The sequence below is a fragment of the Sprattus sprattus genome, assembly GCF_963457725.1.
Source record: "Sprattus sprattus genome assembly, chromosome: 9".
NCBI classification, from domain to species: domain Eukaryota; kingdom Metazoa; phylum Chordata; class Actinopteri; order Clupeiformes; family Clupeidae; genus Sprattus; species Sprattus sprattus.
In genome coordinates this window covers 13,278,198-13,305,697 of record NC_137928.1, presented here as the reverse complement: position 1 = coordinate 13,305,697, position 27,500 = coordinate 13,278,198, and the positions used below count along the sequence as shown (strand labels likewise).

At 47.3% G+C, this 27,500-nt stretch overlaps 1 protein-coding gene across 1 annotated transcript in view; it reads left to right on the top strand.

The window, feature by feature from the left end:
- dync2h1 (dynein cytoplasmic 2 heavy chain 1) overlaps positions 1 to 27,500 on the top strand; it is a gene marked incomplete at its 5' end in the record, with an annotated part of 168,631 nt that overhangs the window by 100,319 nt on the left and 40,812 nt on the right. The window contains 6 exon segments of the mRNA XM_080844294.1: positions 4,089 to 4,199; positions 9,684 to 9,789; positions 9,792 to 9,838; positions 13,340 to 13,415; positions 13,922 to 14,133; positions 14,393 to 14,497. Of these exon segments, the coding sequence (XP_080700420.1) occupies positions 4,089 to 4,199; positions 9,684 to 9,789; positions 9,792 to 9,838; positions 13,340 to 13,415; positions 13,922 to 14,133; positions 14,393 to 14,497 (657 nt within the window).

Below are 27,500 nucleotides of genomic sequence, written 5' to 3'. Positions count from 1 at the left end.
GCCTGGTTTATCACCTGGGGAACATCTGCTGTGCTGTCTCTCATCTATGTGCTGGCACAGAGAGGCTGCCGCTCAAAGCTCGTCAGAGCCGACCTGAATTCTCCTTCACGAGGCGAGGCCACTGGTGCTAATTGTAATTGTGTCTGAAGTTGTCATCTGGAATCCACTAATTAAATCTCAAGGTGGAGGGTTGGGAGTGTGTGTGTGTGCGGGTGTTTATGTGTGTGTTTGTGTGTGCGTGTGTGTCAGAGAGGTGTTCAAGTGCTCCTGGTTCTCAGTGTGGCTTAACTTTGTATGCTTCCCAGCGCTGCTGGGACGACTTAGCTATTTTCACAATAGTCGTTTGTCTCTTTCTTTGAAATGCGGAGGAACACACTCACTCACTTACACACACTCAATCACTCACTCACTTACACACACACACACACATACACACACACACACATCTCTGTGATGGGGGGGAAAAAAAGTTTTCATTTCAGTCTCACATTCCTCCCAGATTTCTTGTTCAATTTTTGACTCTCCATCCCATTTTCACCTCCGCCTGTGTCTCTCTTTCTCTCCCCTCCACTGTCTGCCTCCTTCGTTTTCAGTTACCCTCCTCCCTCCTTCCTTCTCTCTCTGTGGCACTGTGACAAAGTTGTAGCTATATTCAGAAGGCTGTGTTTATGTGTCTGTGTGTGTGTGTTAGTGCATGCGTCTGTGCTTGTATGGTTGCAGTGTGAGTGTGCCTGTGTGACCGTTTGTGTGTGTGTTGTTGTGTATTCAGGGTTTGCGTGCATGCATGCTTGTGTGTATATGTGTTTGTGTGTGCACGTGTGTTTGCCTGTGCATGCATGTGTGTGTGCTTGCATTTGTGTGTGTGTGAGTGTGTGTGTGTGTTTGTGCGCATGCATCGGTGTGTGTTTGTCTGCCTGTTTGTGTGTGTGTAAGTGTATGCGAGTGTAAGTGCGTGTGAGTGGAAACAATATGACAGCACGCCTCAGTGCTCCCTCTCTCTCCGTCAGCTCTGTGTGCCGCGCTGGCTAACTGAATCAGCTCCACCTGCCTCTCCTCCATAGGCATGCAGCTCCTCCAGCCTGCACTGCAGACTCCCTGCCACCGCTTCATTACCACAGCAGAGAGACACTGTGTGTGTGTGTGTGTGTGTGTGTGTGTGTGTGTGTGTGTGTGTGTGTGTGTGTGTGTGTGTGTGTGTGTGTGTGTGTGTGTGTGTGTGTGTGTGTGTGTGTTTCTGTGTTTCTGTGTGTGTTTGTGTGTGTGTGTGTGTGTGTGTGTGTGTGTGTTCGTGAGAGAGAGAGAGAGTGTGTGTGTGTGTGAATGTGTGTGTGTTTGACAGAGAGAGAGAGAGAGAGATTGTTAAAGAGAAAATGAGAAAAAGAGGGTATTAAGTCAACTAACGTAATGATCTCTGCAGCAGTGCCGTGTGCGTAATCCCTCAGTGCTGGAATGGCAAGCGCGTGAGTCTGCCACACTACCAGTTGTCTCTTTATAAGCATATTCAACCATGACATGGGCCTTTGATGACACATTGATTTTTTATTTGTGTGAGTGTGACAGGGAGAGAGATTGCATTGGGTAATGCTTCTGTTCTGCTGATGAAATATGGCACAGAAGCTGATAAAGAAGGGTGCCTCCCCTGTGGCAGGAGACAGGGAGAGAGTGTTCCTATGCAGATGTCAGGCATATTACCCAACAACACTCTCTCCCTCTCTCTCTCTCTCTCTCTCTCTCCCTCTCTCTCTCTCTCTCTCTCTCTCTCTTTTTCTCTTTCTCTCTCGCTCTTTCCTTCACTCTCTCCCTATCTCTCTCTCTCTCTCTCTCTCTCTCTCTGTCTCTCTCTCTTTCTCTCTCGCTCTTTCCTCCAGGACCCACAGCCACATACATTAGAGATGCAGAAGTGTGTGTCTGTGTGTCTGTGTGTGTGTGTGTGTGTGTAGGTAGGTGTGTGTGTGTGTGTAGGTGGACAGCACATCACACACACATAATCCCCTGGAGAGATCTACTTTTTATGTCAGCCTCTCTCAGCATGTCCTGTCTCAGGCTTTCTCTCCATACGTCGAGAGACATGCTCAGGACCCTAGGCAACACACTCACACACTCACACACACACACACACAGAACCTCTCTTCGCTCAGCATCCCAGATATCCACAAGGGTGTGTAAAGAGGAAACAGCTTCATTTAGACCACCGACAAAACGTGTCGAAAATGGCTTTATTTACGCGGAGACAGGAAATAACATTTTGTCAGCATCACATTCTTCCCCAAACATTTGCCGTGCTATTTTCTTTTCATCTCGCGATCAAAGAAATCATTTTACACACAATTGTCATTTTCTTTTTTTTCCTTCTCCTTTTTTTTCTCTTTTTCATAAGATGGGGACAGAATTATTCAGTCCTCCTCTTTCTTGCTCCCCCTCCCCCACCCCCCCACGTTGATTTGACAGGCACCGACTCGTGCAACTCTGCCAGAATATTAAACGTGTTTTCCGCCTTTTCTCCTCTGCACCCACTCACTGGAGACCCACACACAGCCAGCTGGCGAGTGCACTGACCAGAGGAGAAATGAGAGAGGGAAAGAGAGAGAGAGAGAGGGAAGGAGAGAAAGACAACAAGAACAAGAGATATCTTTCTCTCTCTCTCTCTCTCTCTCTCTCATTTTCCGTCATCTGATCCTACCATACGCTGTCATTTCATCAAACCAGAGCCCCATAACACAGCATCCAAATTTTACCCTCTGGCCAGTAGTTTGTGTTTTTGTGTGTGTGTGTGTGTGTATGTGTGTGTGGTGAGCATATTTCTTTTGTCTCTATTTTCGCGGTGACTGGGGAGTAAAATGTTTTCTAGCTAAATTAGATAGCACGAACTGAAATATATATTATGGCATTCTGCTGTGTGTGCTTTTTTTCCCTCTTGAGATAAATAAGCAGAGAACAGATGTTCAAATTTGGGGAAGCAACGACGTACAAACACAAACAAACACACACACACAAACAGACACACACACACACACACACACACAGAGACAGAGACAGAGAGGTAGGGAGACACACACATACTCTGAAAGATAAACAAAGACATCCCAGCTTGAGATGTGTTTGTGTTTGATTTGCTTGGCTGTGTGGCCCTGGCCCTCCTCGACATCCCACGCAGCTATTGTAGAGCACGCTTGGATCGCTTTAGTGGGGGAGATGGGTGCCATGTTAAATGTGCCACTAAAACATTTTAGTGTGTGAATGAGTACTGAATCAAACAGAGTCTTCCCCAGGCTACTCAGAGCTAATTTTAACCGCGAGAGTGAGAGAGCGAGAGAGAGAGAGAGAGAGAGAGAGAGAGGGAGAGAGAGAGAGATAGGGAGAGGGAGAGGGAGAGAGAGAGGGAGAGGGATGTGAGGGAGAGAATGATATGTTGGGGAGGAGGAGATAAGTTGTCTTTAATGTAGTGCATTCTTTTTCCTGGGCCCATTCATGTAATTACAGAGGGATGCATGTGTCTGTCTAAACCACTTTGTGATGTTCTGTAACACTGGCAATCTAAGCCACGCGCCGAGCGGCCCTGACTGTTGACGGCGCTTCGCCAATCAGCCCGGCGCAGCAGCAGCGCCCCAATAAACATTATCAGCGCAGATATCTCTGCTCGGGATTAAGCCTCTCCGTCTCTGTCACGCCGCCCATGTGTAATCAGAGCTGCTCCTTCTTTATTGGTGCCATTCTTCACAAGCTCTCTTCCTCCCTCTCTCTCTCTCTCTCTCTCTCTCTCTCTCTCTCTCTCTCTCTCTCTCTCTCTCTCGCCCTCTCTCTCTCGCCCTTATTTCAAGTCACCATCAGATAATGTCTGATTTTTGTCATGCAAGTGGTGTGTAAACGAAGGTCTGTTGTCAGTTGAAAACAATGGTAGTATTTTATTTACCAGGTGTTTGGTGCGCCTTTGCCATGGTGTGGGTGTAGTATGGGGTATGGCTACATAGTAGCCTTTTTTTAGGTGTTCTAGATCTGTATGCTGGTTTAATAAAGTTTATTTTTTAAACATATCTCTCTCTCTCTTCTCTCTCTCTATCATCTCCTTCGTATCTCTTCTGTCGCTCCAGGAGGTGAACGCAATGCAGCCCAAGGCAGGCTTTCGTCTCTGGCTGACGGCTGAGGTGCACCCCAAGTTCACCCCTATCCTGTTGCAGTCGAGCCTTAAGATCACCTACGAGGTGGGTACCACACTTCACACCCCCTTCCAAACCCCTCCAAATCCGTCAGCTCACAGCTGCTTTACACTCTTTGAAATGAAAAGGTTCTTCATGGGTCACAAGTTCTCCCAGAATAATTTTTTTTTGTCTGAACCGTTTTCCACAGATTTTTCACAGTTGAAAACATTTGTGGGTTCTCCTCCAGGAGATAAGAGTGCACTCCAGCGCGTGTGCGTGTGTGTGTGTGTGTGTGTGTGTGTGTGTGTGTGTGTGTGTGTGTGTGTGTGTGTGTGTGTGTGTGTGTGTGTGTTTTTTTATTTTGGGGAGTGTGCTGCTCTTTTCAGAGTGCACCCAACTGCATTTCCACACCTCTTTGTCCACCTCAATATTTCACATCTCCCTGCTCAGGCTGTGACACACAGACTTTTCACACTGTTGTCACACTGGGGCTTAAGGACTCCTCCCTGGTGCCTGGGAGATGCAGGGCGAGAGTTACATAAGCTCAGAGAGGGATGGAGGGAGGTAAGGAGGGGGGGGAAGAAGAGAGAGAAAGTGAGGGAGAGAAAGAGTGCATGTGTTGGGTGGGCAGTGTGTTTGGCCTAAAAATAGAACAGCACACTAACATGGTTTCCCCTGATTGTGTCCGCCCCTTGACAACACAAAGTGTGTGTGTGAGTGTGTGTGTGTGTGTGTGCGTGCGTGCGCGCGTGTGTGTGTGTGTGTGTGTGTGCGTGCGTGCATTTGTATGTGTGTGTGTGCGTGCGTGCGTGCGTGCCTGCGTGCGTGTTTGCGTGCGTGCGTGTGTGTGGCTGGGGGGTGTGCTGCATGGTCCATGGGCTAATGCAGCCCCTTGGAGGCGGAATCAGCCACTTGACCAGGCTCATTGTTTGACAGGCATGCTTCGGGAGGAGCTTTAGCTTGCCAGGAAGTAGAGCGCACCAGATTTACACTGCCTCTGGCACACACACACACACATACACACATGCACACATACACAACACACACACACAACACACACACACACACACACACACACACACACACACAGGCCCCCCCACCACCACACCCACACACGCACACACACACACACACACACACACACACACACAAAACACACACACAGACACTTGGTTGCCAGCTTGGTAGTCCACTATTTTACATTTTTTAACACTTCCTTGTCATTATCAGTAGATCAATACGTACCAAGCAATGGCCAGCATAGCACAGTTCTTGCTGTGCTGGACCAGATGCTATTTCTCTATGACACTCTGGGGTCGGCAGATGTTTATGTTTGTGGTGACACCTTTGTAGCACTGTGGGGCTGTGGCCTTCTGCTGGAGTGAGGACACGACACAAATCAGAAAGCCATTAAAAAAGCAGTGGAGTCAGGACACGGCCTTGGCCTCCCCCCTCCTCACACAAACCCACTCCGTCCCACACAGGAGGGAGGTTCATCAGAAAGCCATAGACTTGAAGGATATGGCTCTAGAGAACATGGTTCAACACAATAGAGGCTTAAGACAAGTCGGAACAGAATGAATGCAGAGGTCCTTGGGTTTTTTTCTCCCCCTTGCGATTCTCTCACAGCTTGTTCCTTATAAAAATGGGGAACCACACTGTAACATTGGAAGTGTCTGCTCATTAGGAATATGTCTGATTTGAGTGTTTGAACTTTGACCTTGGATGTGACTACCCCAGCTGTGACGACTGTTTCCACCAGCAGAACATCTGCATATTTAAACTTCATCATGTCTCCTCTTGCCCTGATTGATCCTGCCCTACTTCCAAACCACTCAGTATTGAAAAGCAGTGCGGCTTGTTGCCTTCCCCAAATGGGTACAGGGAGATGAGTGTTGTTGGTGTGTTCTGCCATGACATTGTTAGCTGCTAGCATTAGTATTTCGCTCTCAGATGTGTCCATTGTGTATTTGTTGTTGTTATTTTTCTTGTCGATGACTGTGCAGTTTATGTTCAGGGTGTTGACTTGGCAGCTTTAATCCTTTTTTGTTCAGGGATATGAAGAGAGTCATCAGCTTTTTTCTTTTAATGGAAATCAGCGTGTCTTTGCTGCAGGATGAAAGCCATATTTTAATTGTAGATTCAACCCCATGGTGATGCTAGCTACCGAGACTGTATCTATCCTCAGAGAGCGTGATCCTCTCACCCAAATCCTAAATGAGCTTTCATCAAGGAAAATGAACCCACTTTATGCAGCGACACCAGTGTGCTCGCATTTCCTGAACAATATGAATCCTACGAGGTTTCGATCATGTTTCTGGTGCATTTGTTGTCTGTCAGTGTGAGTGACTAGCAGGCTGTACACGTGAGGTTTCAGCGGGGCTTATTTTCTGGAGGTGTCCAGCGATGCAGAGGTGCTCCCCTGTGCTCTGTCTGACTTCCTTCTGATCACCCGTGGGTGGACGCTTTTGGCCGAACAGGTAGCCTACTGGTGAGGAAAGACTTGAGCGCAATTTATGGTCGCCCCTCTCTGACGTTGCAAACCCTCTCCGAGCACCTCTTTGTGGCCTGACGTGCACCTCCCAAATTTTGTAACTGTTAACTCCGTCAATCCGTCAATACATCGCTGTTTACCTTGTGGGTAGTATTATGCCAACATCAGACAACTGGCTCAGATACCTCGCAAATCCCCTCAGATGTATTTTTCAGTTACAATAATGTTTTTTTTCATTGCACAGTGTCTTTTTTTCTGTAACTTTTACCAAATCTAACAAAAAAAAAAGTCAAACAAGCAACTTTTATGTACAAATATGACCGTCTACGGAGTATGGTCCGCTGCCATCTTTTTTTTTTTTTAATGCTTTACAACACCCACAACCGGTGGAGAACCAATAATGAAAACGAGTCCGTCGAGGCAACTGTCGCAGAACCATAAAAACACCTTTAGACTGCATCCTGTTGTATTGCTGAGGCTATCCAGTGGGCTAGGCAACACACACAATAAAACAGAAACTCACAGACACACACAGACACAGACAGACACACACACACACACACACACACACACACACACACAAACACACACAAACACACACACACACAGACACATGAACAAACACACACAAGCACACACACACACACACACACACACACACACACACACACACTCACACAGACACACACACTCACACAGACACACACACTAAAACAAACACCCACATAGACACTGACGCACGCACACCCACACAAAAGGATAGCCATGTCCATGTAATAAGGCACACATACATCAAAAGGCACACAAATATTATAATAAAGCCCACAGTCACTTAATCTGAGGAGGCATAAACTCGCTGGTGACTACAGACAAGTACATATGCAAAGAAATACCACCTGCAGCAGATTACTTAACATCCTCCCTCCTTCTCATCTGCGTGTGCGTCACTGTTTTTGCATCTTTAGGCTTGAAAGATGATGAGGAGGGCGGTCTTTGTATTTGCATGTTTAGTGAGTGGGCAGTGTGTGTGTGTGTGTGTGTGTGTGTGTGTGTGTGTGTGTGTGTGTGTGTGTGTGTGTGTGTGTGTGTGGTCCGGCTCGACTCATTTGAATATCATGACTCTGTACCTGAGACGAAGGAGCGCTGTGTTCCTGAAACCCGCGTAAACAATACAACACCGTCAACGCTGCCTGCGTCAACACAGGCAATCATTATCATAACCTCTCTCTTTCTATCTTTCTTTCTTTCTTTCTCTTTTTCTTTCTTTTTCTCTCTCTCTTCCTGTTTCTCTCACCGACTGTTCATTCCTATCTCTCTTTCTCAGCGTTTCAGTCGATCTCCATAGGCCGCCTATGAATCAGAATGACGCTTATTCTTTCCGTTCGTTCTCAGTTTGGTGTGATTCATCTTCATAATTCTCAATTTCCTGAAGGCTGTGTGCTTAGGCTCCGGGCTTGAAAGAAACCGGTTACTTTTTTTTTTCTTCTGAAAAGACGTGGTGGACTGAAGTGTACCCATACATTGCAAGTGCATCTTATTTAAATCACAAGAAGGTTCGGAAAACATTCCTTTTGTTAACGTTTCCATTTGCATTTTGGCACAGAAGGCTCTCGTCCCTCTTCTCCGTCACTGAGCAGCACTTCTTTCATGTGCTCTTGTGTGCGCATTTCAACACTTTATACTTCCGCACAAACTCATCATTTTGCTCCCCAGTTTAGCTCTAAACACGGTCGTCATGGCGAGTGCCCTCCCACAAGCCAAAACATATAGTGTGCTCACTTCCCTGTGGTGGCTCATGGGAATTGTCTTCTCCAGCTGCTTCGGATGGCTGGAACCATCTCTTCTGTTCTCCTCTGGGCTCCTCTGTGTGAGACTCTCGCAAGCAATTTCCACGCCTCCCCAAACACACACACACGAAAATGATCAGTATCATGGGTTGGGCGCGGCAGGGAGTGATTTGGATGGAAGAAGTCCTGCATATGTGATCGTGTTCGGCTGTCTTGCCCCCACCCGCAAATAATAGGCCACCATGAAATGGCATCGTGTTCTTTCCTCTGTTGTTTTGTACTCTTCTCCATTTCTGAGCAAGTGTATGGCAAGGCGCTGGAAGTCTGACTCAGTGATGTGGGGCGTGAAAATAGCTTGTGTGATGTTTGGGCCGGTACCAACCAGGCAAATGTGTTTTGATGTGAAGCGGTCAGAGGGAGAAGACAGGATAATGACATCGACTGGGACCCTCAAGGCACAGAGATGGGATGTGTGTGTGTGTGTGTGTGTGTGTGTGTGTGTGTGTGTCTGTGTGTGTGTGTGTGTGTGTGTGTCTGTGTGTGTCTGTGTGTGACTGTGTGAGTGTGTGTGTGAGTGTGTGAGTGTGTGTGAGTGTGTGTGTGTGTGTGTGTGTGTGTGTGTGTGTGTGTGTGTGAGTGAGTGAGTGAGTGTGTGAGTGAGTGAGTGAGTGAGTGAGTGAGTGAGTGAGTGAGTGAGTGAGTGAGTGAGTGTGTCTGTGTTTGAGAGTTTGTGTGTGTGTGTGTGTGTGTGTGAGTGTGTGTGTCTGTGTGTGTGTCTGTGTTTGAGAGTTTGTGTGTGTGTGTGTGTGTGTGTGTGTGTGTGTGTGTGTGTGTGTGAGAGAGAGTTTGTGTGTGTGTGCGTGCATGCTTGTTTACTAGTGCATGCCCTTTGGGTATATATTAATGTGAGTATGCATGGGCAGTTGTCTGACGTTGTATATATATGAGTGTGTTTGTGAGTGTGTGATTGACAACAAACACTCACACACACAAACTCAGAGATGACTTATGAGTACAAGGATTAGTTTCAGATTCAGAAGTGGGCACTTGTCTGTTCACACACACAACACACACACACACACACACACACACACACACACACACACACACACACACACACACACACACACACACACACACACACACACACACACACACACACAACCACACACAACCACTCACACACTCACACACTCATACACTCACACACACACACTCATACACACACAAACTTCACCCTGTTCTCTGTGTGTGTTCTCCTATCAGGCTCCTCCTGGGCTGAAGAAGAACCTGCTGAGGACGTATGAGTCCTGGAGCCCAGAGCAGGTCAGTAAGGGGGGGCTGCTGTCCCGCGCACAGGCCCTCTTCTGCCTGGCTGGTTCCACGCCGTCTGCCAGGAGAGACGCAACTACATCCCACAGGTACTTACGCACACACACACACACAAACTCACACTCACACACACACACACACACACACACTCTGACACACAAACACACACACAAACAAACACATACGAGCGCACACACGCACTCACACACCATTACACATATACACAGTCACACGTGTGCATTCAAGCATGCACACATATATACTTATACACGTAGACACACACACATGCACAAACATACACTAATGTATGCATACTGCCACGGGCACATACATACACAGATGTGCTGCTATGTGTAGAATCGCTTTTAGCTTGATGGTAAACCTCTTTCCTAAACATGTGAATAAACACATACAGCCGAGTGGTGCAGCAAGAAGCTCCACACGCCCGCACTGCAGTAGAACTCCATGATCAGACCTACACTGTATGTTCTCATAGTCATTATCCAAAATGGAGGATTAGAGCAGGTTAATCTGATAGTGTGAGTGGTCGAAGGTGGTGTCTTTTTCATCATCATATGGCTTCACACAGAGAGAGAGAGAGAGAGAGAGAGAGAGAGAATGCAAGTCTGTTGCTTTAGTCATTGTCATGTGTAACGAAACACAATTAAAGTGCCGCTGCACGAAGACGGCTGCTGTCACAACGCGCGTGTCCCTGTATCCGCTCGGGACTGTGGGGGTAATTAAGTCGACAATTATTTTCAGAGCCCAGGCTTTGAAGGATCCTGTGTTATTAATTAACTCCCCCTTCTGCCCTCTCCTTCTGTCTCTCTCTCTCTCTCTCTCCCCCTACCCTCCTTCCCCATCATTTCTCTCCCTCTTTTCTTCTCTCTCTTTTGCACCAGTGGTCACCGGGCTGGTTCTTAATTAATGGGGGTTAATTGCTTACCTTTGCTTGGAACGTGATTGTGCAATAATTATCACCCCAGCAGGCTCTGCGGAGCTTCTTTTCTCCTCTCCGTTCCTCCTTCTCGGTTTCATCTCCGTCGCTCCCTCCACCCCCAGGCGTCCGCCCTTCTTCCTGCGCTGTGCAGTCTCTACGTGCCTCTTCTGTTAATGTGTACAGATCACTAGCCCTCTGTCTTCAACCCTCTCTCTCTCTTCAAGCCTCTAGCGCTCTGCCTCACTCTCTCTCACACACACACACGAATAAATAAACACACACAGACAGACAGATGCACACACACACACACACACACACACACACACACACACACACACACACACACACACGCACACGCACACACACACACCCACACATTCACTCCTCACTTCTTTCAAGGAACCAGGGCACTCACATGTTGGTTTCTGTTTGAGAGAGGATGCTTTTATGGAAGGAAGAGTCCTCGTGAAGGAGTGCCTTTCTTCTCGAGGAACAGGAAAGAAGGAGGGGAGGGTCTTGGTCTATTTGACAGCCACGGGTTGGCTTTGCCTTTTGGAGAAAGATGAAATAAATTCAGTGCAGACGTAAAGTCTCACACAGGGGCAACAGCCCTGTCCCTGCATCCTCAAGATGGGTGGAGATTTGAGGCTGTTCTCCCATGAAAGGCTTCCAGAGTCGTGGCCCGGACCAAATGACTTTCTTTCAAACACACACACACACACACACACACACACACACACACACACACACACTCACACACACACACACACTCACTCTCTCTCTCTCTCTCTCTCTCTCTCTCTCTCTCTCTCTCTCTCTCTCTCTCTCTCTCTCTCTCTCTCTCTCTCTCTCTCTCTCTCTCTCTCTCACACTCACACACACACACACACACACACACACACTATCTCTCACACACACACACACACACACACACACTCTTACACAAAGGCTCCAGAGTCGTGGACCGGACCAAATGACTTCAGGGCACCCCCAGGCTCCAGCCGTCATACAGATTGCATAAGGCATCCTTGATCGCTCCCTCTCCGTCTTTTTCTTTCTGGTATACTTGGTACACTTCCTTCCTGATCGTTTCTGGCTCCCTTGGTGTCTGACTTTCTTTCACCCTCTTTTCCATATATTTCCCTATTGCTTGCAGTCTTGCGGTCGGTCCCATGTACACACACACACTCACTTTCTCTCACACACACACACACACACACACACACATACACACACACACACACACACACACACACACACACACACACACACAGACTCACACATCCACATTCTTTCTAGCCCAGTGGAAACACACTTTCTCTGCAAAGCAGATCATTGCCCTTGCACTCTGCTCGCTGTGAAACTCCTGGTCAGTACAAAGCTCATGGAAGCTTATGATTTTAATCGGACAAAAACAGCAGGCCCAGTAATAAAAAAACATCCTCTTTAAACAGAAGAAAATCAGCTTATTTATGTCCTTCATTGCCTTATATAAACACACACACACACACACACACACACACACACACACACACACACACACACACACACACACACACACACACACACATTCCTCTCTCTTGATGATGATGGGCAGATGGTATTTAAAGTGTGAGAGGGAGAGCAGTATTTTGAGTAATGTAAATATGCAGGCTCTGTGAGTGGGGAATTGTAATGCTGTATGTGTTTTATCGTTTATACGGCAGTGGAGCTGGGCTGACCCCAGGGGTTAATACAGACAGGAAGAGACCCTACGTGTGTGTGTGAGAAAGTGAGGCAATGGTTTAATAAAAGAGTGTTTAACCTCTCTCTCTCTCCCTCTCCCTTTGTCACACACACACACACACACACACACGTAGGGTCTCTTCCTGTCTGTATTAACCCCTGGGGTCAGCCCAGCTCCACTGCCGTACCCTCTCATCCTCCGGTTGATTGCGCAGTGTCCCAAACTGTAAATAAGGCTGGCCAGGACTCATTCTGCACCAATCAGTCATCTCCGTGAATAAGTCTTTTCACAAATGAATTTCCCTCTGCGAATTCTCCACGCTAAATGAACGGAGTCTGAGCCAGCAACGAGAAGCGCACCGTGAATTTTTAAATACCGGTAGGCGCCTAAAGATAATGATTACAACAGAACATCATTAATAGCCGCTTAAATTTCTTTCCAGTTGTTAGCCTAGTGGAGCTAGCGTCAGTGGAGTTTTCACTTGTGCTGCACTATACGAATTAAACATGATAGATGATCAGAACGATGAATAATTTAGCGTCCGTATCTGTGTGTAATCTAGGGCTCTGCTGTGTGGTCTTTCGAACACTTTTAATTTACCACAGTGTCACAATCTGGTGTGTGTATGTGTTTTTTTTCTCCCCCATTCCCGATTTTCAAAGGGTGCTTTGGTCTTTGATGAACTGCTTTGTGAAGGGGTCGCTGGTGTCGGGTTGCACCACACGTCTGATCAAAGGGAATGCAGTGCTTTGCTAGTGTGCTGGGATTGAGTCATTGCAACATGGAGACTCCTGCCAGCTCTCATTGTGTCTTATGTGTGTGTTTGTGTGTGTGTGTGTGTGTGTGTGTGTGTGTGTGTGTGTGTCTTTGTGTGTCTGTGTGTGTGTGTGTGTGTGTGTGTGTGTGTCTCCGTTGGGGCCACAGGGCTGGACGAAGTTCTACGAGTTCTCCATGTCAGATCTGCGAGCGGGCTTCGACATCATCGACAGGCTATTTGAAGGTGGGTGTTTGTGTGTTTGCGCATGAATGTGTTAACAAACATGTTTGTATGTGGATTAATAGTGCAGCATTTGTGTGTGTGTACTGTGATTAAATGGATGTGCAAACAGAGTAATTAGCATGTTAGCACGTGTGCACTAGCGTGTTGCTTTGATGGGCTACTGGTGCTACTAAGGCCTTTATTGCTCCACTGTTCAAGTCTATTACCTGTCCATCACACTCAGCATGATGTGTCACTGGCCTGTGGCCATTCACATGGTTTAGTTCATGGGTTAGTGGTTCGTGTTGTGACGTCTTCATTCAATACATTGAATAAGTAGACTCAGACATCCACATATCTGTGTGTGTGTGTTTGTGTGTGTGTGTGTGTGTGTGTGTGTGTGTGTGTGTGTGTGTGTGTGTGTGTGTGTGTGTGTGTGTGTGTGTGTGTGTGTGTGTGTGTGTGTGTGTGTGTGTGTGTGTGTGTGTGTGTGTGTGTGTGTGTGTGTGTGTTTCTGTCTGTGTCAGGCGGTAAGACGTTCCAGTGGGAGTTTGTCCACGGGCTCCTGGAGAACGCCATCTACGGCGGGCGCATGGACAACCTGTGCGACCTGCGCATCCTGCGCTCCTACCTGCTGCAGTTCTTCAGCGCGCGCCTGCTGGGCTCGGGTCAGAGCCGCGGCAGGAAGAGCAGCCCCTTCCCAGCGCAGATCAACCTGCCCAGCTCATGCAGCGCACTGGTGAGCCTGCACACACACACACACTCACAGTATACACATGTACACACACACACACTCTCACTGTGGGTGGTTGTGTGTGTTTGATTTATGGCTGCATGGATTTATTTTAAACCCTGGGGTTACAGACGGAGCATGCTGTATCCTTAACTGACAGATTGAGTGTGTGTCTTATCTCCTTGTATTCCCAACTAAGTGTGTGCGTGCACGAGTGTGTGTGTGTGTATGTACACGTGTATGACTGTCTGTGTCATGCCTGAAGGACTACCGCGGCATGATCGAGAACCTTCCAGAAGACGACCGGCCAGCCTTTTTCGGTCTGCCTGCCAACATTGAGCGCTCCTCCCAACGCATCATTAGCTCTCAGGTAACACCGGAGGCAAAACATGCACACACACACACACACACACACTGTAGATTCTAGAGAGCAAACACACACACATGCTGTGAGCCACCACCCTTCTCACAGTGAGAAGTGTGCTCGGGGTGTGATCTCTCACTTGGAATAGTCCAGGTGATCAGTTACAGGAGGTGATTGGAGGAGAGGTAAGGCTGTTTACGTAATAGCTTATGTTTCACAGTAAGAGTTCTGTTTAAATCACAAAATGAACAACATTTTTTTACAACCAGGTCCAAATGCTATACAAACATCAAGATCCTTCCCCCTTTATGGACACACACACACACACACACACACACACACACACACACACACACGGCTGTGAGTTAGCATGACAGGGCTAATGAGTGGTAATGAGCACTGACAGCATCTGTGCACGCCAATGGCCTCACTTCACCGCAAATACACTGAACACACTGGAGCATGGCAGTTATGCTGTCTGTGTGCGTGTGTGTGTGCGTAGTGTGTGTGTGTGTTGTGTGTGTGTGTGTGTGCATGCATGTGTCTGTGTATTTGTGAGTGTTGTATGCATGTGTGTGTGTGCTTATAGGGCTTGTCAATACAATTAGTGTGTGTGTGTGTGTATATGTGCGTGTGTGTGTATGTGCGTATGTGCGTATGTGCGCGTTTGTGTGTTTGTGTGTGAATGACACAGCATAGTGTGTGAGGTCAGAGGTGTAGGGAGGACAGTGTGCTGAGCATGTACATTCCACACGATCAAAGACCAGACTGAGACGAGGTCAAGGGACTTTCCTGTGTGTGTGTGTGTGTGTGTGTTTGTGTGTGTGTGTGTCTGTGTGTCTGTGTGTGTGTGTGTGTGGACTGTTGGGTGTGTCTGTGTGTGTGTGTGTGTGAACGGTTGGGTGTGTGTGTGTGTGGTTGGGTGGGTGGGGGGGTATTTATGGTGGGAGCTTTTCCTTTAAAGGGAGTTTAGCAGGCTGAGACAGAGGAAGGGCTGAGTTTAATCAGCACCGGCCACCCATTTTTCACACAGTGCCGTGTGTGTGTGTGTGTGTGTGTGTGTGTGTGTGTGTGTGTGTGTGTGTGTGTGTGTGTGTGTGTGTGTGTGTGTGTGTGTGTGTGTGTGTGTGTGTGTGTGTGTGTGTGTGTGTGTGTGTGGTGCAGGTGCTCCAGCTGTGTCCTCACCTTGCCACACACTAAATAACACTGAGGGGACAAAGGGGTTTTGGACAGATTTCTGACAAATGCAATTTCACAAATGTCCTTGAGAATTCCCAGAACAATACACACACACACACACCACACACACACAAACAACAACAACAACAACCTTTTTGTCCCAGGAGCTTTCGTTTTGTGTTGATTCTCATTGCCCTGGGAGATGTGTTGCAGCCATTTTGTGTGAGTCATGGGCAACTGCAAGGCAATTAAAGGGATGATTAGACAGCCAATTAAAGGGGTGATTGCTGCACCAGATTTAGAGAGGCTAGATTGGCCGGACATGGTGTGTGACATGGCAATTTTGACTGCTACACTGCTAATGCCAAATAAGGCCGAGCATCTTCTGGCGAGTAGCGTCTCGCATGTCCTTAAATGATGATTAGTTATTAGCGCTAGTTGGCTAATATGTTATTCAGAGCAGTAGGCTTCATTTTCTAAATTGTGATTAGTGCCACTGGCACGAGATGCTCCCTGTCTGGCTGTCTGGTTGTGAGTCAGTCTATCAGTTGGTCTTGTTCTTGTCTGTCCTCTTCTGCTCTGTCTGTATGGGCGGGCGACGGGCGACGGGTGGCGGGTGACAGGCACTTCTTTTGATGTGTGCTCTCCTAAATCCCTCGCGTCTTCCCCCCTGTTGTTTCCCAATCACAGCTGCAATTTTAATTCAAGCAGCCTGACGACACACTCACATTTGCCAACACACACACACACACACAGACACACACAGACTAACACACTCACACAGACACAGACACACACACACACACAGACACACACACACCCACATATACACACACACCCACCCACCCACCCACACACAGACACACACACACCCACACCCACACCGTCACGCAGACACAGACACACACACAAACTCACCCACCCACCCACCCACACACAGACACACACACACACACACACACACACACACACAGACACACACAGACACACACACACTCACACCCACCCACACACACACACACACGCGCGCACACACAGAATGTATGTTCCACAAAAGACACAGTCTGTCACCTTAGGGGACAGTGCCTCTGGCCACAGGTACAGGAGGGAGATGAGACCATTACTCATTTTCTCTCTCTCTGTCTCTCTTTCCCTCTCTCCCTCCCTCTCTCTCTCTCTCTCTCTTTCTTTCTCTCTTTGTCTCACTACATCTCTCTTTCTACTGCTTGCTCTCTGTCTCTTGCTGTCTCTCCCCCCCTTCTCCTGTCTTCTATCTCACTTCCTTTCCTTTCTGTCTGTAATTATATTGCACTTGTTCTTCTTATCGCCCTGGCCTCTCTTCTGTCGCTTTGTGACTCTCTAGGAGTTGAGTGGGACTATTTTGTCTCTGATGTGTTCTGTACCCAACAAAATGTTATTCAGTTATTGGTTGATTGATGATATCACTGATGCATAGTGCAGTTTCTGTTGTTTATCCCAGTGTTGTATATTCTGTTCTTGCATTCATTCTCTCTGTCTCTGTCTCTCTCTCTCTCTCTCTCTCTCTCTCTCTCTCTCTGTCTTTCTCTCTCTCTCTCTCTCTCTCTCTCTCTCATGTACACACACACACACACACACACACACACACACACACACACACACAGAGTCTCTAACTGTTTTTTTCTTCCGTCGTTCTCAGTTCATATACACACCAGAGTAATCACTTGAGTGGCTTTGGCTGCAATCAGCACATCTCAACCCCATTAAGGCTCTTGTAGTTGCTAGGCATCTGGCTCGCTTCTGCACACAAATATAGAGGCACTCTGAGACAAACTCTCCAAACAAATTTACACATTGGAACAGACACACACACACACACACACACACACACACACACACACACACACACACACACACACACACACACACAGTTTGCTCACTTTCTATAGCACTCTTTGTCTATGTCCTGTGTGCTCTTTCTCTCTTTCTCTTTTTAGCTGACCGTCCACTTATGTCTGTTTTATGCACACACCTATAATTACATCCACACACACTCAGGTAGATATCCATAAGCTCTCTCTCTCACACACACACACACACACACACACACACACACACACACACTTTCCACTCCTTTCAGTAGCTCCAGGGACTAGCCCTGACCTTGTGCCTCTCTCTATACTCTCTGCTGAGCGGAGAGCATCACCTCTTCTTTAATTTTAATAAGTGCTGCATCAGCACCTCACCACCAGAACAAAGGAATATGAAGCAGCCTCAGCACCAGTGCTAACGCTAGCGCTCGCTTACCCCAGCCCCTCTCACACACACAGCCCTCAGCCTCACTGCAGGCTCGTGTGGGACTACTGAGTCACGCTAACACGCTAACTCTTTAAACTCCCCACTCGATCCCCAAAAATTAACACACACAAACACACACACATATATGGGCCATTCTACCGAATTCGTGTAATATGCAGTCCCTCAACAATAAAATCTATTTACAAAACAATTAGGTATTTAGGCATAGATATTAAATTAGAAAATGTTATGGTCTATATAAACCCAATGCATTACATGAGATAGTGATAAGCTAAATATATATAAAATCATCATTTATAGGGTACTTTCTATTGGGAAGTAGCTGTCCCCAACCCTGACATCTAAATTTCAATGCCTTTAAATAACACTTTTCAATTTTTTTTGATTTTTTTCAATGATTTAATTTCAAAGATCTTTATGATTGGGTTGAAACAGAACTTGGAATATTTAGATTTATTGTGGGTTTAATTTTTAAATCAATTTACTATACTCAAAAAATCATGTCCCTAGTTTTCATGTCACTACCGAAACACAAGAGTTTTAGTCCATTGGCTGAGCCTGTGTTTTAGCCATGACTCTGCATTTTTGACCATGCAGTGACACTGCATCTCTGTCCCTCATGGTTGAATGGTAAGTAGCTAAATCCCATAGTTTTTATATAAATGTGTTCCAAAGTCTGAAAATCGACGTGTAACCTTAAGAATTGTCACTACCGAAACGCATGTTTTCTTCAATTAAGTAAACCTTTTGGGGTTTCATGGAAAATCTTATGTTTGTATGTGTGTACACCTCTTCAAAGATGTGTTTGCAAGCCGTGTGCTTGCTAGAATTCTTTATTTATGCTTAAAGTTAGCTAGAATTGTCACTACCGAAACAGTCACTACCGAAACATATGGTAGTGACCAGATGATTTTGGTAGTGACAAAGTGAAATGGCAAGTAGTTCAATCCCATAATTTTTAAATAAATGTGTTGTGTGGACTAAAGGGAGGCCCAGAGCACCTTTTGGATGATTTTGGGAGAGAAATGAACATCCATCCAACAGTGCAGTCACTACCGAAACAGTGTAGTCACTACCGAAACAAATCAATTGAACTTGAAAATTTGGTAAAAAATTCATTTCTATGGATTTCATTGTGAAAATCTTCAAGAAATATTTGTAAAAATACTCTTCAGAGAAGGGAAGGAAACACAATCTGAACAGGTCAATAATAATACTTTTTTACTATAGTAAATGTGATGTTTCGGTAGTGACAATTTTTGGAAGAGGAAAAACATTCCAACACATTCTGAAAATACAATATAAAACTTGACAGTTCTTTTACTAGATATGTGTACTTTAGATATGGTACAATATACATGCGGACAAAGTTTTGGGAAAAAACCATACAAAAATTCAAAATATATCCGACATGACTTTGCATCAATTCGGTAGAATGGCCCATATATGGTTAAAGTAGGTGGGAATGTGTGCTAAAGGCTCAGCTCACACAATATATATTTGAAATGGCATAATTACAGACTAAAACGCAGATCTGGGAGGGAGTTTGTGGGATTGATTATAATGGAGGAGATTGACCTGCTGACACACATCATCAACCTTTTGAACTCCAGAAATGTCACACCAGATCTCCTGGAAGCCAGGTTGATTACACCTCCTCAACCTCAGGTTTTTACCCCAATCTCTCAAGGAGAAGAACATAATGCCATGATACTATACTACACCCTTTTATGCCAAATTAGTACAGCAACAAAACTTGGATGTCATGTTTCTCTGACTGTCCCCACCATGGCTTGTTCAGGATGTGTTTTCTCACAGCACTGGGGTTGTGGTTGCTAGTGCCACTGCTGTTGTAGTATTGTGAAGTGCAAACAAATGCATTTCCAGTGGTCTTTATTCTGCGTTTGTGTGGAAGCCTTTCATTTGGCGGGTCAACTTTTAGATTAGTACAGAAAACCTGAGCAGTTTTCAGAAATGGGTTCAGATGCATGTATTTGCATACTGTGTGTGTGTGTGTGTGTGTGTGTGTGTGTGTGTGTGTGTGTGTGTGTGTGTGTGTGTGTGTGTGAGATAGAATATGTCCATGGCTTTGATACTCCTTGCACAGCAAAGCTTGCTCCACACACACACACGCACACACACGCGCACACACACACACACACACAGTCTCTCTATTCTCATCGTGGATAATTGCACAGATAACAGATCGGGCTTGCTCCTCTGAGTTGTCTCAGCGCCTTTGATGCCGGGGCTGCTATTTTTACCCAGAGCCCACCATGTTCCCAACGCAGACTAACTGGCATGGCTCTCCGCTGATACAGAACAGCCCCTCAGGGAATGTACTAGAAACCGCCGCCGGCGGATAACATCATGTGAATCACCATCAGGGGTTAATAGAACACTGAGTGCCTGAGAGTGTCTACTTAATAAGTAGACCTCTCTCTGTCACTCGCCCTCTCTCACAGACACACACACACACACTCACACACACACATTCACACTCTTTCCTCCCTCTCTCACAGACACACACACGCACACACACAAAGACACGCACGCACACACTTTCACACTCTTTCTCCCTCTCTCACACACACACACACACACACACACACACTTTCACACTCTTTCTCCCTCTCTCTCTCTCTCTCTCTCCCCATCCCCGGGGATGTTGAATCTGGTTTGTCACTCAGTGATGTGGTTTCCGAAGATGTGTCTTTTTTTCAGGCCTTTTTATTAGATAGAACAGAATGGGATTCACAGCAGGAGTGGGGCCTATCGATGCGCTGTGTGTGTGTCAGTTTGTTGAAACGGCTTATTTTCCCTTGAAGCACATGGAGACTGGGAGAAATGCTGATCTTGGCCAGAATGAATGTAAAAAGATCCAAGCTTCTATTCTACGGCATGTGGTGAATGGAATGGAACGTTCGGTTTTTGTGTGGGTTTGTGGAAGTGCTCTCTAACTTGCTGTGTCATTCTGAGTGAGAACAATTTGTGTGTGTGTGTGTCTCTCTCTCCCTCTCTATATCTCACACACACACACACGCACACACACAGACACACACAGACACACACACACACACACACACACACACAGAGACACACAGACACACATAAACACTCTCTCAGCTACTGTCTGAGAAACGTGTATTCAGTCCTGTGGTGTTAAACGGTGTGTAGGTCACACAGGGCCCCTTCAACAGATCTATGGTCAGCTCAAGGGGCTTTGCTGAGGTGTCCTGGATGTGTGCGTGTGTGTGTGTGAGGAGGCTGAGGGGTTCCCCTATAGCTGGCCCTGAGTGCATCTGAAGAGATCACACACACACACACACACACACACAAACTGTTGTTTTTGCTAGTGGCAGAAAGCCAAAGATGGGACAAAAGTTTAGAACCAATACATCTTAGTACATTATTTAAGTTTATCATATATTGATGTATTGCTTATGGTAGAATTACAAGACCCATACATCACTTGAGACACTCTCTGCAGATTCCTTTGTGCTCCCCCTCATTACTATCTCCAGTCAGCATTATTATTGTGCTTCTTCAGTGTTGTTCAGTGCATCTCCTAACAGAAAGGAATAGAGGAAGGTGTGTGTATGATGAAGATACGAGTAGGATAAAACCCAGTGCTGCTGATATGAAGTTAACACCATCGATGGTGACGGTGATTGTCATGAGAGTGAAGCTAATGCTGATAATGATGCCGCTGATTAAGGTGAGGTGTCTGAGACGCTGAGGCGTGACTGGGCTGTGGAGCTAAAGGGGTGGGGGGTGCCTACATAGCTGGAGGACCTTCTTTAAGCTCGTCAGATGAAATAGATCACGAAGGTGATGATGACGATGATGAAGGATTGTGAGGCTCCTGTCGGGCTCATCTGGGCCGGGATGTAGGGGATTATACCAGTGGGCCGTGAAGGAGTGTGTCAGTGCGGGGGCTTTCTGAGGGGAATTACCTGCCGGCTTATTCTGTGGTGAGGAGGCTGGCTGGGTAGTGAAAGCCCCAGGCTCGGTGCTCAGCGCTGGGGCACAGTGAGACGGCCTCATCAGCAGCCGGCTGGAGGAGAGAGTCAATCAGACAACAAGGGGGAAGAAGCCATACGGTATTTTCATTGTGTAGCTGACTGTGTGTGTGTGACTGCAAACTACAGACACAAACAAGCTTTCCCTCTCTCTCAAACACACAAACGAGCGCACACGCATACACTCATACACACACACACACACACACATTATGCACACAGTGCGCACAATGTGCTTCATCAAATGTAGGAGTCGGTGTGACCCCTCCAGATGTGCATAGTGAGTGTCCCTACACAGGAGTGCAAGGTGGGCCCACTGTCACTGAGTCAGAGTGTGGAAGTCATCCAGCGGGAACGTTTCAGGGGCCAGACTGCACTGCAGCCCCGTCATTCCGAGCCTCTCCCAGGGTTCAGTGTGACTCTGGAACAGGCAGTGAAGGTGAGCTAACTCGCGGGGGAGAGAAGGGCGAGTTTCTGTTGACTCTTGTAGCGACCGTGGAGGAAAGTTTCTGCAGGAGTTTGTGTGTTTGTTTGTGTGCGGGTGTGTGTGTGGGTGCACGCATGCGTGTGTGCGTGCGTGTGTGTGTGTGTATGTGTGTGTGTGTGTAATAGTGTGTGTGTGTGTGTGTTTAAGAGAGGCAGGGATTGAGAAAACTGTGTGTGTGTGAGTAGAATACGTGCGTGTGTAAGAGAGAAAAAAGGGATTGAGAATTTGGTGTGTGTGTGTGTGTGTCTGTGGGTGTGTGTGTGTGTGTGTGTGTGTGTGTGTGTGTGCGTGCTCTGGGCTCTATCTGCCATGTCTGGGTGAGCGAGATGAGGGATGAAGGGCTACCTGCCAGGCCTGCAGTGCTCAGATAATAACAACTCGCACACCTTCTGAGAGCTTTGTTGTGTGTGTGTGTGTGTGTGTGTGTGTGTGTGTGTGTGTGTGTGTGTGTGTGTGTGTGTGTGTGTGAGAGAGTGTGTGTGTGTACGTCTGTGTGTGTGAGAGAGTGGGTCGGTGTGTGTGTACGTCTGTGTGTGTGAGAGAGTTTCTGTATGTGTGTGTGTGTGAGAGAGGGAGAGTGTCTGTGTGTGTGTGTGCACTGGGTGGTTGCGGGTCTGCTTCTTAAAGAGAGGATGTGGATGCTTTGTCAGGGAGGCGCGAGAGAAGTTTGTGTATGTTCGTGTGCGTGTGTGTGTGTGTGTGTGTGTCTGTGTGTGTGCTTGAGTGAGTCCATGCCTATCTGCAACTGTGTCTGTCAGTGTGCCAGTTGAGATTTTGCCTTGTTAGCCTCCTTTAATGGGAGCCAGCACTCTGCCTTTTCTCTTTCTCTCTCCCTCACTCTCTGTGTCTCTTCCTTTTTCTCTTCCTCTCTCCCTCACTCTCTCTGTCTCTTCCTTTTCTCTTTCTCTCTCCCTGACGCTCTGTCTCTTCCTTTTCTCTTTCTCTCTCCCTCACTCTCTGCGTCTCTTCCTTTTCTCTTTCTCTCTCCCTCACTCTCTGCGTCTCTTCCTTTTATCTTCCTCTCTCCCTCCCTCTCTCTGTCTCTGCCTTTTCTCTCTCTCCCTCACTCCCTCTCTTTCCCTCTCTCCCTCACTCTATCACTCTCCCTCTCTCTCTCCCTCACTCTCTCTATCTCTGCCTTTTCTCTCCCTCTCTCCCTCATTCTCTATCTCTCTCCCTCTCTCTCTCTCTGTCTCTGTCTCTTCCTTTCTGGCAGATTACCCACAATCCTCTCCTCATCCTGTCTCTACTGCTGCTGTTGGCACACTGCAGTTTGGAAGAGGAGCTTAAGGTGTCTGTTGGCTCTGGCTTCACACACACACAGGCACACACACACACACACACACACACACACACACACAGACACACACACACACACACACACACCGTACCAGCCTCATGTTGTATGTCTGCCATCTCCTTATGCAACACCCACACACAGTGGAGAGCATCAGCCCAGTTCACAGATCAGTTCAGTGCACAACTATATAACTCGTCCTGTCTATTTACGTAATGTGTTTGTTTGTTTATGTCCTGTCTATTTACGTAATCATTACATGTGTTTGTTTGTTTATGGTGGCTGCATGGTCCAGCTTGAATTTGTGACAGAGTGTGGGTGTGTGTGTGAGTGTACAGTATGTGTGGGTATATGTTTGTGTTTGTGAGTACACCCGCTGTAGTGGCACTCTTCAAAGGTAGTGGAAGAGTCTAGAACATTCTTCAGAGTAGTCCAGAGCCAGGGTTTGAGCCACTCCCCTTACAGACAGACAAACTTATACACACATACACAAACACAGACACAGACACACACACGCACACACACACGCACGCACACACACACACACACACACACACACACACACACACACACACACACACAAAAACACACACACACACACACCACACACATCTATCCCTGTCCCTCTGACTCCCAACAGCCCAGCAACACACACCAAAGAGGATGCAAGCAGGGGAAGAAAGCGCCGGGGAAGGACCAGTCCTCCCATCCTCTTACAGAGGGCCGGAAAAGATGGGAGGAAAGGAGGAGTGCACTATGAGGAATTCCCCTTTAATGGCCACCTTGGGGATGCCTGTGTGTGTGTGTATGCTTGTGTGTGCAGATGCTTGTTCCTGCTGTTTGTGTATGAGGACAGCCCAGGGTCTTCCCAGCAGTGCTGCAGCCCCTGTGTGTGTGTGTGTCTGTGTGTGTGTGTGAGTCACATCCACCAGGGGGGATATGGAGCCGCTCGTATGATGGAGTGTGATTTCATGTGTATGTTGGTTATTGATCGCCTATCGAACACAGCCACACTGGGTTAGTTGAAACTGCTAGAGGGTGGTGTTCCTCAATGTGGAAAGAGTGAATGAACGAATAAATGAGTGAGTGAATGGGTGAGTGAATGAACGAATGAATCAATGAGTAGCACTGAGTCACAATGTATAGAGGAGAGGATGCTATCTCTCTTCTTTCTCACATCATGCCCTCCCTCACTATCCTCTTGATCTTTCTCTGCACTCTCGCTCTCTCTCCCTCTCCCCCTCTTTCTGTCTCTCTCACTCAAACACACATTCGTTCTGTCTTTGTCCTTTAGTAGTCACACCCCCCCACCCCCACCCCCATCCCCACCCCTCTTGCCTTCTCGCCTTGACAAATATCTCTCTCTCTCATATGTCAGAGAGGCCTGTAGGAGACAGCTCTCTAATGAAATGGAAATTAAAAGGCAATATTTGAGGAGCCGGCAGCTTATCAGAGGCCCAGCAAGCACATAGCATAACATATCGTAGCAGAGCGTTAGCATTAGCTCCTCTTGTCAGGGTTCAGTGGTGCGCAAAGCTAGCGCAGATCCTGGGGGCAGCGGCGCCTCATACTCCACCACCAAATGCCATTTAGGGAACAACAGCCACGCCAGATCACAGGGCATGAATAAACCTGAATCAAATGTGAGAGATGTAGCAAGGTGTGCAGTTGTGTGTGTGTGTGTGTGTGTGTGTGTGTGTGTGTGTGTGTGTGTGTGTGTGTGTGTGTGCTGCCTCTGCTTATTCCTGAGTTTTGTGCTTGTGTGTATATGGAAAGGGGTTTATACAACAAAAGGTAGAGTCCATGTGTATAAACTTTGCAGTTTGAATATACCGTGTTTTTGGATGGAAGTATCTGCAGTGCTACTGCATTTTGTTGTTGTTTACATACGTATGTAAGCCTGTGTTTGTGGGGGGAGGGAGGTCTCTTATATATTGTGGGAGTGTGTTAGAGTCCTGGTAGGGACTCCATTCTCTGTATCATTAAGAACTGTGCTATTAACCTCGCTGTGCTGTTGGCTGTCCTCCCATTCACTCTGGCTGCCATCTCTCTCTCTCTTTCTCTCTCTCTCTCTTTCCTCACTATACATCCCTCTCTCAGTCTATCTCTAACTCTCTCCCCCCTCAGCCTCTCTCTGTATGCACAGTGCTCTCCTCGCGTCCGCAGGCAGAACGAATGGCAGAAGAGCCTGCTGAGTTAGCCTGCTCAGTGAGGTTAGCCCCTCGGGGAGCTACAGGCTGGACCTTGAGATCTGGCTCGGAATTAGAGGGTTTGCAGCATTCGGCTGTGAATACCATTGAAATTCAAATCATGGCAACCGTAGCGAAGTGCATTGATTTTTCCACCGGCAGGCTGAGAGTGAAGAGAGAGGGAAAGAGAGAAAGAGAAAGAAAGAGAGCAAAGGCGGGGCAGGGGGGGCGGATGGCTGTGTGTGCGCAACTTTATTACCGGCGCAGGGTGTGAGGTGTGTGTGCCTTTTAGCGTACTAGGCTGTGGAGTAGATTGATTCGCGTGATATCATAAGTCTAATGATGAATCATAAAACCATTTGAAAAGCGACGCTGTGACGAATGGCTGGATGTGAATGAAGGCAATTGAGAGTGAACATCCTATAAAGATTGTCATATTTTTGGGCGAATTCCAGATGGAAACACCAATGCAGATGTATTGTGCACGTGTCTGTGTGAGGTCTGTGTGTGTGTGTGTGTGTGTGTGTGTGTGTGTGTGTGTCTGCCTGTCTGCCACCCTTATTGTTATTATTTAATTTCGTACTGCCAGGGGCAGAGTGTGTGTGAGTGACCGTCTAGCCTTTTGTGTGCTCGCATACAGAATGTGTGTATGGAGAGTAAGTGAGTCCAGGTAGTCTAGGAGAGACAATGTGCTCCTCTTGCCCTCCCCCAGCCTTCTCCTCTCCAGCGGCCTGTGTGTGTGTGTGTGTGTGTGTGTGCATGTGTGTGTGTGTGTGTGCACGTGTGCGCACGCTGCGAAAGGTGAGAGTAATGTCCTCGCCCCCGGCCGGCTGTCAGGACCCCATCCCTTAAGTAATGAAGCGGCGGGGTGTCCAAGCGTGCGCCTGACTCAAAGCACGGCCCAGCGTGGCGGGGGGGGGAACTTGATGGAGGGAGCGCCTCTCCTCCCACGGGTCAGCAGGCGGAGGAGAACGGGGGCAGCAGCCATTTCTCTGAAATATGACTTCCATTATCCCCCCCGAGACGGAGCCAGGCAGAGCCAGAGAGGAAGAGGGACCTGAGGTTAAGTGTTTAGCATGCACAGCAGGTGTTTTTGATGGCAGGCAACCTTTCTTTTCCTCCTCTCCTCAATAGTTCTCTCTCTCTCTCTCTCTCTCTCTCTCTCTCGCTTTCTCTCTCTTTCTCTATTCTCATTGCCAGGGGTGCTGTGCATAAAGGAAAAGGAAAGTGCTGGAAACATTTAAAGGTGTGTGTGTGTGTATGTGTGTATGTGTGGCATGCACACGTGTGAGAACTAGAGAGTGTGTATGTGTGTGTGTGTGTGATCCATAAGGCAGTGTGTTGTGATTCAGCGCTTTCACAGACCACGCCTTTGCTGCTGGTTCCAGACTCCCGGAATGTGTCTAGCTATGGTAGATCTGAAGTAGGCCCTTACCACACTCTCACACACACACACACACTCACACACACACACACACAATGACACACTCACAGTTTCATATCGACACCCCCTTCACATACTTCCTCACATATTGGG